General features: G+C 41.6%; 1 protein-coding gene across 1 annotated transcript; it reads right to left on the bottom strand.

Annotated features, from left to right (window-relative positions):
* Positions 1-9,984: 9,984 nt before the first annotated feature.
* On the bottom strand, positions 9,985-10,588 carry LOC124668643 (mavicyanin-like). The gene has a single exon (XM_047205746.1). It carries the CDS (start codon positions 10,507-10,509, stop codon positions 9,985-9,987), a length of 525 nt encoding a protein of 174 aa, XP_047061702.1. The 5' UTR covers positions 10,510-10,588.
* Between the last annotated feature and the right edge of the window lie 818 nt (positions 10,589-11,406).

The following is an 11,406-nucleotide window of genomic DNA, read 5'->3' as shown; positions in this document are numbered from 1 at the left end:
AACCAAATTTCAACAAGCTCTACGGTAGTTCTTCACTAATAGGTTTAAACTACATGATGCAAGAGCTTAAACATGATCTATTTGAGAGCTCAGAACAGTTGCCAAGTATCAAATTATTCAAGACAATATACCAATTACCACATGAAGCATTTTCTGTTTCCAACCAAATAGCAATAAATGCAGCAGCTTTTAACTTTAGCCATGAACATTAAAAGTAAAACTAAGAACACAAGCGTTCATATGAAAAAGCGGAGCGTGTCTCTCTCCCACACATGGATTGCCAGGATCCGAATTTATTCAAACACAAACAAAAATAAAAGCACACAGACGCTCCAAGTAAAGCACATAAGATGTGACGGAATAAAAATATAGTTTCACTAGAGGTGACCTGATAAGTTGTTGATGAAGAAGGGGATGCCTTGGGCATCCCCAAGCTTAGATGCTTGAGTCTTCTTGAAATATGCAGGGATGAACCACGGAGGCATCCCCAAGATTAGACTTTTCACTATTCTTGATCATATTATATCATCCTCCTCTCTTGATCCTTGAAAACTTCCTCCACACCAAACTCAAAACAAACTCATTAGAGGGTTAGTGCATAATCAAAAATTCACATGTTCAGAGAGGACACAATCATTCTCAACACTTTTGGACATTACCCAAGGCTACCGAAAGTTAATGGAACAAATAAATCCACTCAACACAGTAAAAGAGGCAATGCGAAATAAAATGCAGAATCTGTCAAAACAGAACAGTCCGTAAAGACGAATTTTTTTGAGGCACTTAACATGCTCAGATGAAGAAGCTCAAATTGAATGAAAGTTGCGTACATATCTGAGGAACACACATGAATTTTGGCACAATTTTTAGAGTCTCCTACAGAGAGATCTACTCAAATTCGTGACAGCTAAAAATCTGTTTATGCGCAGAAATCCAAATCTAGTATCAACTTTACTATCAAAGACTTTAATTGGCACAACAATGCAATAAAATAAATATAAGGAGAGGTTGCTACAGTAGTAACAACTTCCAAGACACAACAAAACAGTAGCAAAATAAAAACATGGGTTATCTCCCAGGAAGTGCTTTCTTTATAGCCATTAAGATGGGCTCAGTAATTTTAATGATGCTCTCGCAAGAAATAAGAGTTGAAGCAAAAGAGAGCATCAAAAGGAAATAAGAAATACTTTTAAGTCTAACCCACTTCCTATGAAAAGGAATCTTGTAAATAAACAAGTCATGTAAGCATAACGCAACAAGCATAGAAAGGCAACACAAGCGCAACTTCAAAATTCTCAACATAAAGAGGGGAAACTTAATATTATTAAGATGCATATAACCATGTTTCCCTCTCTCATAATAACTTTCAGTAGCATCATTGATGAAATCCACAATATACCCATCACTTAAAACATTCTTATCATGATTCATATGCATAAAAGTATCATTATTTTTGGCATAAGAAAAACTCTTCTCATTAATAGTAATTGGAGCGAGGATCATTATCAAGAATTTGAACGTGGTAAACAAGTTGCATACTAAGGGAATGGTTTTTGGCAATCCCATCATAACTATGAAAAGTTTCATAAGGATAATTATAACTCTGTGTCATAGCCATCTCTATAACGATTATCTAAGCCCGAAGATATAATATCATCATTTGAGGGAACATGGATAGTGCTAACATCATTACTTTCATAATCGGTACCAAAGAGATTTTCAGTATCAAAAGTAGTGTCCTCTTCCAAATCATAATCACTAATATAAGTAAAGGGCATAGAAAGATCATTATACTCAGATTCATTATCATAATAATCATTAGGAGCAACATACTTACGGTTACCTATCGTTATCTCATACACGCGGGGATATGTACGTCGTTACCTCTTTCTTTTTATTCCCCCTCTTCTTTTCCTTCTCCTCGTTCCCTTTTTTAGGAGGAAGAGGCTTGAAGGGAGGCTTTTCCACATAACCTGATTTATTTCCAGAAACAATAGAAGAAACTTGGGAGGATTCCTCCTTTTCATTAATAAGTCCAAAACACATAGCGGTCCTATCATATTTTTGGCAAAGTGTCATCTTCTAAAATATTTTGTATGTAAGTATTTGTATGGCAATTATCAATGCAATAAGAAAGACACCCATGCAGGACATTGTTAATATTAAGAGCACTCATATCCACCAAAGAAGTTTTTCTCAATAACTCTTCACACTCCAAAAATAATGTAAGTTCATCATGCTGATTAGAAGTGATTTCACCATCACAATACAAATTTGCAGCACTCATGAGGTTCGAATTATCATTGGAGGAGCATTGAAAATTAAAATGACCCACTCTATGGCAAAGTTTACAAATAAAAGGATAGAGGGCACAAACTTTTTCACCAAGATCATCTAAAGCCCTAGACCACTTTCTAGTTTTTTCATTCCTGTGATGGATACAATATTCTTCTTCAATTTTATTCTTTTCACAAGGTCTATGCATTCCACAAAAATTAACATCCTTATAAGAAATAGTATTTTCAGAAGTTTGGGCATGTTTATTAAAATCATTAACAACAATTTCATTTTCCATGCAAGTGTCTTTAAAAGGTTCATGATACATGTACCAATTTTATTTAGAAACATTAATATGAGAAGCAAAGTCTCTATAGCAATCGACCATAATTTGAGGATCAAGACCATATTTAGAACTAAACTCTTGAAAATCAGCGGTTTGAGCGAAAGACTTAATGCAATCATACTCGTAGTTTATACCTGATTCTTTAGCTTTGTCGTTTTCCTAATCTTCAGTATTGCTTTGAATTCTTTCAAGAAGATATCATCTAGCTTCAACCTCCTTTCTTGTGAAAGATCCCTCCAAACAGGCATCTAGATAGTCCTTGTGGTGTCCTGAAAGCCTTGCATAAAAATTATTAATAATAACATTACGGGGGAGCTCATGAATGGGACATTTGAGCATTAGTGACTTCAATCTCCCCATGCTTGGGAAATACTCTCTCCATCACGAGGATAAAAGTTATAAATGTAATTCCTATCAACATGCACTTCATGAGGAGGATACAATTTAGAATAAAAGAGAGGTACAATTTCCTCCCAACCAATAGATCGACCATTCTTCAACATCTTATACCAATCCGCAGCTCTGCCCTTCAGAGATATAGAGAATAGCTTCATCTTAACTTGGTCTTTTGAAATACCTGCACTCTCGAACAACTCGCATAATTCATGTATAAAGAGTAAATGATCACTAGGATGGACAGTCCCATCTCCAAAATAGCAATTGTTCATAGCGAGTTCAACAATTTTCATAGGTATCTTGAAAGGAATACTTTCAGTAGGTGGATTTAAAATATCAGAAGCATCATTAGAGTTATCGCATATGGAAGATAAAGCATTATCAGAGCAAATTTTCTCCCCTAAAGATGGGAGGCTAAAAAGATCATAAAAACTAGCTTCCCCAAGCTTAGACTTCTCCATAGCATTAGCAGTAATTGCGTTCATACTAATAACATTGCTACTAGCATGCAAATAAGGTTCCATAGATTTTTTAATTTTCGCATCAAACAATTCATGTCTTAACTCAGGAAATATATTAAAAAGCTCACTGTTGTTTTCCATTATGCCTAACTAGTCTTTACTATTAAATGGGAGTTGGTCGTTTGACACTCAACGCATTTTGGTGGTCGTCATGGAAAGCATCCTGTCCGTCCAATCAATCTCACGGTCTACACTTCGTCCGATCTAATTTCACAGTATCAATCATGGTATATCAATCACACAATCAATTAGTTAGGAAAGATATATTTCCTTGCTTGATAAAAGAAAACCCCATAATAATCTCAACGAGCAAACAAAACTGGGACAAATCTTATCTTTCCTGTTTAGGCACCTCTCCTTAAAAAGGTATGTGATCTCCTCTATCGTTGACATCTGAAGAAATATTGAAATGAGATTAGTCCATCCTATTAACGTAGGTCACTCCAAAAATAAAACGGGACCTGTCCATTAAGCAAGGTATTTCCAAAATATCTTGACGTGATTTCCTCGCTCCATTCAATCTGCGGAATATATATGTCCTTGCAGATGAAGTTTGACTGCTCCGTAGGAAATTAGATGGGGACGACGATGCCGGAAGTGCAGGCAGGCGGCATCGGTATTGACCATGCTGGCAACAACCTCTCTCCTCCGCCGTGATGGAGACGACGCCTTGGTGTTTCCGGAGGCGGTTACATAGGCAATGGTGGACGTAGTTATTTTTATCTGTGGTGGTAGTACCCGCGATCAGGGCGCTTCTAGGCGCGGTGTCCTCAATAGCGTATGATCTGGGCTAGGTATCACCATTCCATGTGTCCAAGTTCCCAGCAGAGGAACCGGCAAACACGGTGTCGCTCATGGCGTGCATTCGTAGTGGGCTTGCGTCATGCACACGACCATGTCAACGGTGATGGAACACGACGTGCAATCTTATCATTTATGCTACTTCAGATCGGATCTTCATGGAGCTTCATCGATGGTTATATTCCTTCTTCAATGTCTCCGGGACGGATGTGGTCTTCTTGATCCGCTTGGCGACTTCACGTTCGCATCCAACAACATCAGGCCGGCTCAGCGAGGAGCGGCAGAGGCGACGCGCCGTTGACATGGTCTAGAGATTGAAGATGAAGGACATTTTAAAGATTTCATTGTAATTTTCCTTTTTATTGAGGTGCTTTGTACCGTTCGATGTTTTTCTTAATGCCAAAGACCTTTCGCAAAAAATAGATCCGCAGCACGTGCCTACTCTGATCCACAGTAATTGCATGCCCAAAACATCTCATCTTTTACTTCGTGCATACAATTTCCTCTCCTTTTCAAATTGGTTTCAGGACTTTCCGATGGTAGCACTGGGTACTCAAGTGTGATCTGTGCGAGATCTCAGAGTGGATGAAAGACATTTGCGGGATGAGGAGGCAATATGCGTTGCCACACACGAGAAACCGACCTCCACACGGACGATGAGGAAGGCCACACCTACGCGGACGTGCGCACCAACAATGACTTGATGTGCTGACGAGGAGGGTCGAACAAGCAAGCCAGCAAGGTGACGTTGCGTGCCAAGGAGATCAATTTTTGCTGCATGCATGAACAAACGAAAAGGAGCGTTCGTGGTATGTCGGCGGGTCAGATGGGATCTAGAAAACACAAAACCGTAACAATATAAGCTGATGTGGCTGCACTATCAGATGAGTCACTACAGAAAACATAGAGAAAACATATTGTGCATCGGTACATACTTATTTGGACTTCTTCTCCGTTGCTCTTAATTGCTAGGGCTGTAGGTACGCTAATTATCTAAATGTACAAGATGCTATGATTTTGTCTCCTTTGGTAAACAAAGATTACATGATGCTCTATGCTTCTATTTTTTTTATGTTCTTCCTTGGATTACACGATTCACTCATATCTAATTTAGGTTGCTCAATTGGTAAGATAAGGTGGGTAATGGAAAACTAATTTGGAATTAGGTTATTGATCGGAAGAAATGAATTGAGTCATGTCGCCTTTCTTAACATAGATAAATTAAACAAACCATATTGTATGAATGGGTCGTGTGCCATTGACAACTGCTTGGGCTGGGCCTCGGAATCGTGTAGCATTCATTGGTGAAGATGTTGAGTGCTTGGTGACTGGTGAGGAAGGTGCTAAGTCCAGTGTATTTCTTGTGTTCGTCTCCCATTTCCATTTTAAATGGTCGTGTATTTTCATTTTAACTCATGCTTCTTCTGGGATGTTCTTTGACATGTCATACATAATGCAAGTGAAAGTGGGTGTTATGTTTTTGGTACCAGCATATATTGTTCATCAAGGTTACCGGCTCAGTTTTTGGTACGGTTGGTCAAGTACGATGGAGAGGAAGCCGATGGTAACTTCCCGAAAATTGTACGTAAATAAACTAAACATTTCTTCTAAAATATAGATATATTAAACGTGTCAATAAATAGATAAGTATATAAATTAGATATCAAAGGATTGTAACATTCCTCAAAACAAAATCGGACTTTCAATATCGAAATATAGCCAAAGTATATTTATGTGAATTATGCTTTTGTCTGTAGGGTGAAAAACTTCTGGGATGTGTGGTGATCATCATGTAGACGAAGCAGGCATAAGATATGATATTAGACGGTTACTAGCACATATATATGAGTGCAACAATTACAATAAAAATATTAAGGTCCCGTAGCAACGCACGGGCATTCAACTAGTGAAAAATAAAAAACAAGAAACAAAAAGATGCAATTGCAGGATCTAAAGGAAATAGCTTCAAGCACTCACACACCGGCAACAGTGCTAGGAAATAGCTTAGTAGTCGGAGGATGTGAATATCTTTTACCTTACCTCCCCGGCAACGGCGCCAGAAAATAGCTTGATGTCTACGCACGCTTCTATTCCTGTAGACAGTGTTGGGCCTCCAAGAGCAGAGATCTGTAGAATAGCAGCAAGTTTCCCTTAAGTGAATCACCCAAGGTTTATCGAACTCAGGGAGGTAGAGGTCAAAGATATCCCTCTCAAACAACCCTGCAATTAAGATACAAGAAGTCTCTTGTGTCCCCAACACACCTAATACACTTGTCAGATGTATAGGTGCACTAGTTCGGCGAAGAGATAGTGAAATAAAAGTAATATGGATGATTGTAAGTAGTAATTGCAATCTGAAATAAAGATGGCAGCAATCAAACATGTAACAGAACTTGTTGGAAATGGTGTTTCAATACTTAGAAACAAGGCCTAGGGATCATACTTTCACTAGTGGACACTCTCAACAATGATCACATAAATAAATAACTTCTCTTCACTTGTGCTACTCTGAATTACTCTCCTATTGGAATCACTAATCATGTAGCGGCTACGAAAGCTCCACTCAAAGTTCATCAAGTACTTGACAAACACCACTCATAGGGATATCCTCATCAAATCATAATCCAAGACAATACCGTTGCAATTTAGACCGAGTACTAACATAGCATACACACTGTCAATAATAGCTATGAAAGGGGGAATAGATCACTTCAATACTACCATAGTAATAGTTAACTTCATAATCCACAAGAGATTACAATCATAACCTACGCCAAGTACTACATGATGCACACGCTGTCAACTTTACATCATGAAGGAGGAATAGACTACTTTAATAACATCACTAGAGTAGCACATAGATTAATAGTGATACAAAGCTCATGATCACATAAAGATCACACCATGGGAGAGAGAGATGAACCACATAGATACCGGTAGAGCCCTCAGCCTCGGGGGAGAACTACTCCCTCCTCATCATGGGAGACAACAACGGCGATGAAGATGGCGGTGGTGTCGATGGAGATGACTCCGGGAGCAATTCCCCGTCCCGGCGGCATACCGGAACAGAGATTCTGTCCCCCGAAACTTGTCTTCGCGATGGCGGCGGCTACGGAACTCTTCGTGGAATATCGTCGATTGTTTTAGGGGTTTCGCGACGGATAGAATTTATAGGCGAAAGGGCGGAGTCGGAGGAGCCAGGGGGTGGCTTCCCCACCTGGTGGCGCGGCCAGGGAGGGGCCCGCGCCCAGGTGTGGTGTGGGGCCCCCTTGGCCCCCCTCCGGCACTTCTCTGGCTCTCTGGGTCCGTCTCGGTAAAATAGAAGGTTTGGCTTGTTTCGTCCAATACCGAGAATATTTTCTGTGTAGGATTTCTGAAACCAAAAACAGCAGAAAACAGGAACTGGCGCTTCGGCATCTTGTTAATAGGTTAGTACCGGAAAATGCATCAAAATGATATAAAGTATGAATAAAACATGTAGGTATTGTCATAAAACTAGCATGTAACATAAGAAATTATAGATACGTTGGAGACGTATCAATAGATCAAAAATCCACCACCACCAACCGCAGGTCGACCCTCTCCGGCGAAGAAGAGGTCACCTCCTCCGTCGAACCCAAGGCTGCTGTCCCGAACGCCCTCGTGTTACGGAAGATGCCCGAGATCGCCTCCACGCACCGACGAGAGGCGGGGGTGGTTGGCATGGCGCAGACCGAATGCCTGGCCGCCGCCCACCACAAGCCCCCGCCGGTTCAAAGATGGAATCCATAACAAAGATGGATGTTGCACTGGTTTGATTTCGCGCCTCACTTGGTTCGTTCCACTTTGGGCTTCCAATATTTTCGTAATTAGGCTCAAGCTTACATGCCATGCGTGTCTGAATTGGGCAGAGCTGAAGACGTTGCTAGAATTTTGATGCCGTCTGATGCATCTAAATAAATGTATACATGTATTATGATCATACTTTTCATTTACAAACTACATCGTGTAATAGAACCGAACACCCCCACTTGATCCGAAGCATCGGAAGTACTCAGTAGAAATATTGTTCTAAGCTTTGATTTCACATTCTCATACATATTAACCATCGGAAGAGTAGACATTTAGGGTTCCGTCCCCTCGTTGGCGCCGCTGCTGGTCCGCTCCGCCTTCGGTGGCCTTTGGGCCTTGGAGGTGTGGCGGACCACGGCCTCTCGCCGGCGGGAGGGTTTTCGTTCTTTGTTAGGTTATTTTCAGTGTCTTCTTCGGGATGATGAGGCGGTGGCTCCATCTTGATATCAGAATAAGGTCATCCCCGCTCTATCCTCACTCTAGTGCCAATCGGCTTTCGTGTTCGTTGGTGTGGTTTCAGGTCAGTCTCTTTCGATCTACAATTGTCATCTTTGACGACGGTTGCTGCTATGGTGCACTGGTCCTTTGGGACCTTAGCACGATGACTTCCCGTTTGTCTACTACAACAAGATCTACTACCACAAGCTTTGTCCGGCTATGGTGATGGAGAGGTGAGGACAGCAGCGCGCCTTCGGCTCGCGTCACTGTTTGTAGTCGTCGCTAGGTGGTCGAAAGACCTACTTGTAATTTTTATTACTTTTGGGTCAATTTGTACTGCTATTGATGATTATTAATAGATCGGTGGAATTTTCGCAAAAAAAAGAAGAGTAGACATTTCTTGGGTCAACTTATGTGTTTCATTAATTCTCTGTGCTAAAGAGCATGTTTTTGGTGGCCTAACTTTTTACCAATAATTATTCTCATTATGTTTTTGACTGTGTGTGATATGCAATACCTTTTGCTCTAAATACTATTTTTGATGGCCCTTTTTTTACAAGAAAAATATCCGCTGACAATTCCCGCAACAACGCGTGGGGTATCACCTAGTTTTCAATAACCTTACTTAAAGGAACATTATCAATAGTATGCTTAGAAAGCATAGATATTAAAATATCAACCTTAGCTAAGCAACTCCACCTACTCTACTCAACTGAATTGACCATGATTAACCAACATATTATTCTCGTCGCCACACGGATAGTTTGGGTCATAAGCAAATATTTAATGCCTAGAACAATTAAAATCAAATAAGTAAACGTTTCATTTCCTAATTGAGAAGATGGTATTTTTATTAAAATACCCTCTAAAACGAATACATAAACCTTCTCTCTCTCTCTCTCTAAAACAATACACAAGCAATAGATCCGATTTTTTTTAGATGCAATGTATTTTACTTGGCTATGCTAAACTTAATGGATGTGATCACCAAGTCAGTTATCGATGTTGCGTCTTCTGAGAGTAACAGAAGAGAAGAGCTTAGAGCCTTCGCCCCTAACTAGTAACTATAGCATATTTAAAATCTTATAGACTCGATTCTTATAGATTCAATGGGCCAACTTTTCGTTCGACTACCATTCATGTACAACTCAGTCAATCACACTATTCCAACTTCCGATACAACAAGTGAACATTTCATATCCGAATTGAAAAGATGTTGCCTTTATATTAATTTATATCCTTTACAATGAGTCAATGAATATGCAAACCATACATGTAATGTCACATACTCTCACTAAAAAAATACATCTGCAATATATTTGATTATACATAAGCTCGTATGTTCATGCAGCGGCAGATGTCGACTTCAAGGCTTCAAGCCATGAGACCGGCAAGTAGAACGACAAGGCCAAGGCCTGCTGTGACCCTGACGGACGTAGCGGCGGAGGGTGACGGCGGCGGGGGAGAGTTGTTGGCGCTGGGGCCGCTGGCTGGTGCGGGCGACGATGGTGTCGACGGGGATGATGCTGACACGACGTCGATCGTGACCTTCATGCCGGCTGAGCAGTGGCCAGCGATACCGCAGATGAAGTAGCGGGTGCCCGTGGCGGGGAGTGCGACGATGTCGTTGCCGGTTTTAAGAGTGATCATTGGGCTTGCGGCGCTGCAGGAGTCGTAGTCGGCCTTGCTGACCTCAAGCACGTCATGCGCCTGCGGGGAGTACTTGAAGACGATACTGTCACCGGGGATGAACTGCTTGGAGGACGCCCAACTGCCATAGTTGATGCCGAAGCCCCACTCGCCGGCCGGCTCGCCGACGTTGTATGTGGCCGCTGAGGCGGTGCTCAAGATGGCCATCGCCGCCATGACAAGTAGGGTGGTCTTCATAGCAGCTGCCATTGCGGTTGGAACTGAAAAAAGTAAAGCAAGAAGAGGAGGTACAATGCCAGATGTAGCTGATCCTTGGCGGGGTTTGGGACTTCGGGTTGCTCTTGTGTTTGTGATGCTGCCGTGCAGGAGGGGCCTTTTATATACAATCAGGTAGCACGCGCAAGGTAGGTTCGTGGTAGCATTTGGACTTTGTAGTTGAAACAATCATGTACGTACTAGCTAGTGGTCATACACAAGGCCAGGCTGGGTTGGTGGCATGTTGACACTTTCCATTCTGGTTTCACATCGGCATGGTCTACGGTACGCGTTATGGACTAACACAATATGACATGTGACTACGGACGTGCTGTCGCCCTTGAGCTCGCAAAGCTAGCTCAGAGGGAAAATTCAATGTTTCCCGAAACCGGATTTTGAAGCACTGATAGGAGCGTGATCAGAGTCTAAGAGCATCTTCAATTGCGTCCCCCAAACCATTCCCAAACGGCACCGGATTAAGCGTTTGAAAGACGTCGCTCCCCAGCCACGTCCCCCAAACTCGTTCTCAAAACTAAAAAATTAATTTTAATAGATAGAAGAAAAACTCTTTACTAATATTGAAATCGGTGCAACATAAACAAATTACATATAAAAACTTCGAAAAAACATAATCAAATTATATATAAATTATTTTGAACTACTTCTTCTTCATTGATGATGGCCCCGCCTCGTCGTCCTCATCACGGTGGCGCTTCCTACTCGTCACCTCTTCCGAAAAGGTAGTGTCGGTCGACTCGTCGGAGGAACTTGTGTCCTCCTCATCGTCGCCGGTGCTCGGCGGCTGCGCCTTGGCCTTGGCCTTCGCTTTCGCGTCCGCCTCCGCCTTCGCCTTCGCACGGGCCGCTGCTGCCGTCACCTCCTCAGACCCTT

The sequence above is a fragment of the Lolium rigidum genome, chromosome 6, assembly GCF_022539505.1.
Source record: "Lolium rigidum isolate FL_2022 chromosome 6, APGP_CSIRO_Lrig_0.1, whole genome shotgun sequence".
NCBI classification, from domain to species: domain Eukaryota; kingdom Viridiplantae; phylum Streptophyta; class Magnoliopsida; order Poales; family Poaceae; genus Lolium; species Lolium rigidum.
Note: the sequence above shows the minus strand (reverse complement) of the source record. Positions and strands in the feature narration are given on the sequence as shown.

Coding starts and splice junctions, on each gene's coding strand:
- LOC124668643 (XM_047205746.1), bottom strand. CDS start 10,509: ATGGCAGCTGCTATGAAGACCACCCTACTTGTCATGGCGGCGATGGCC.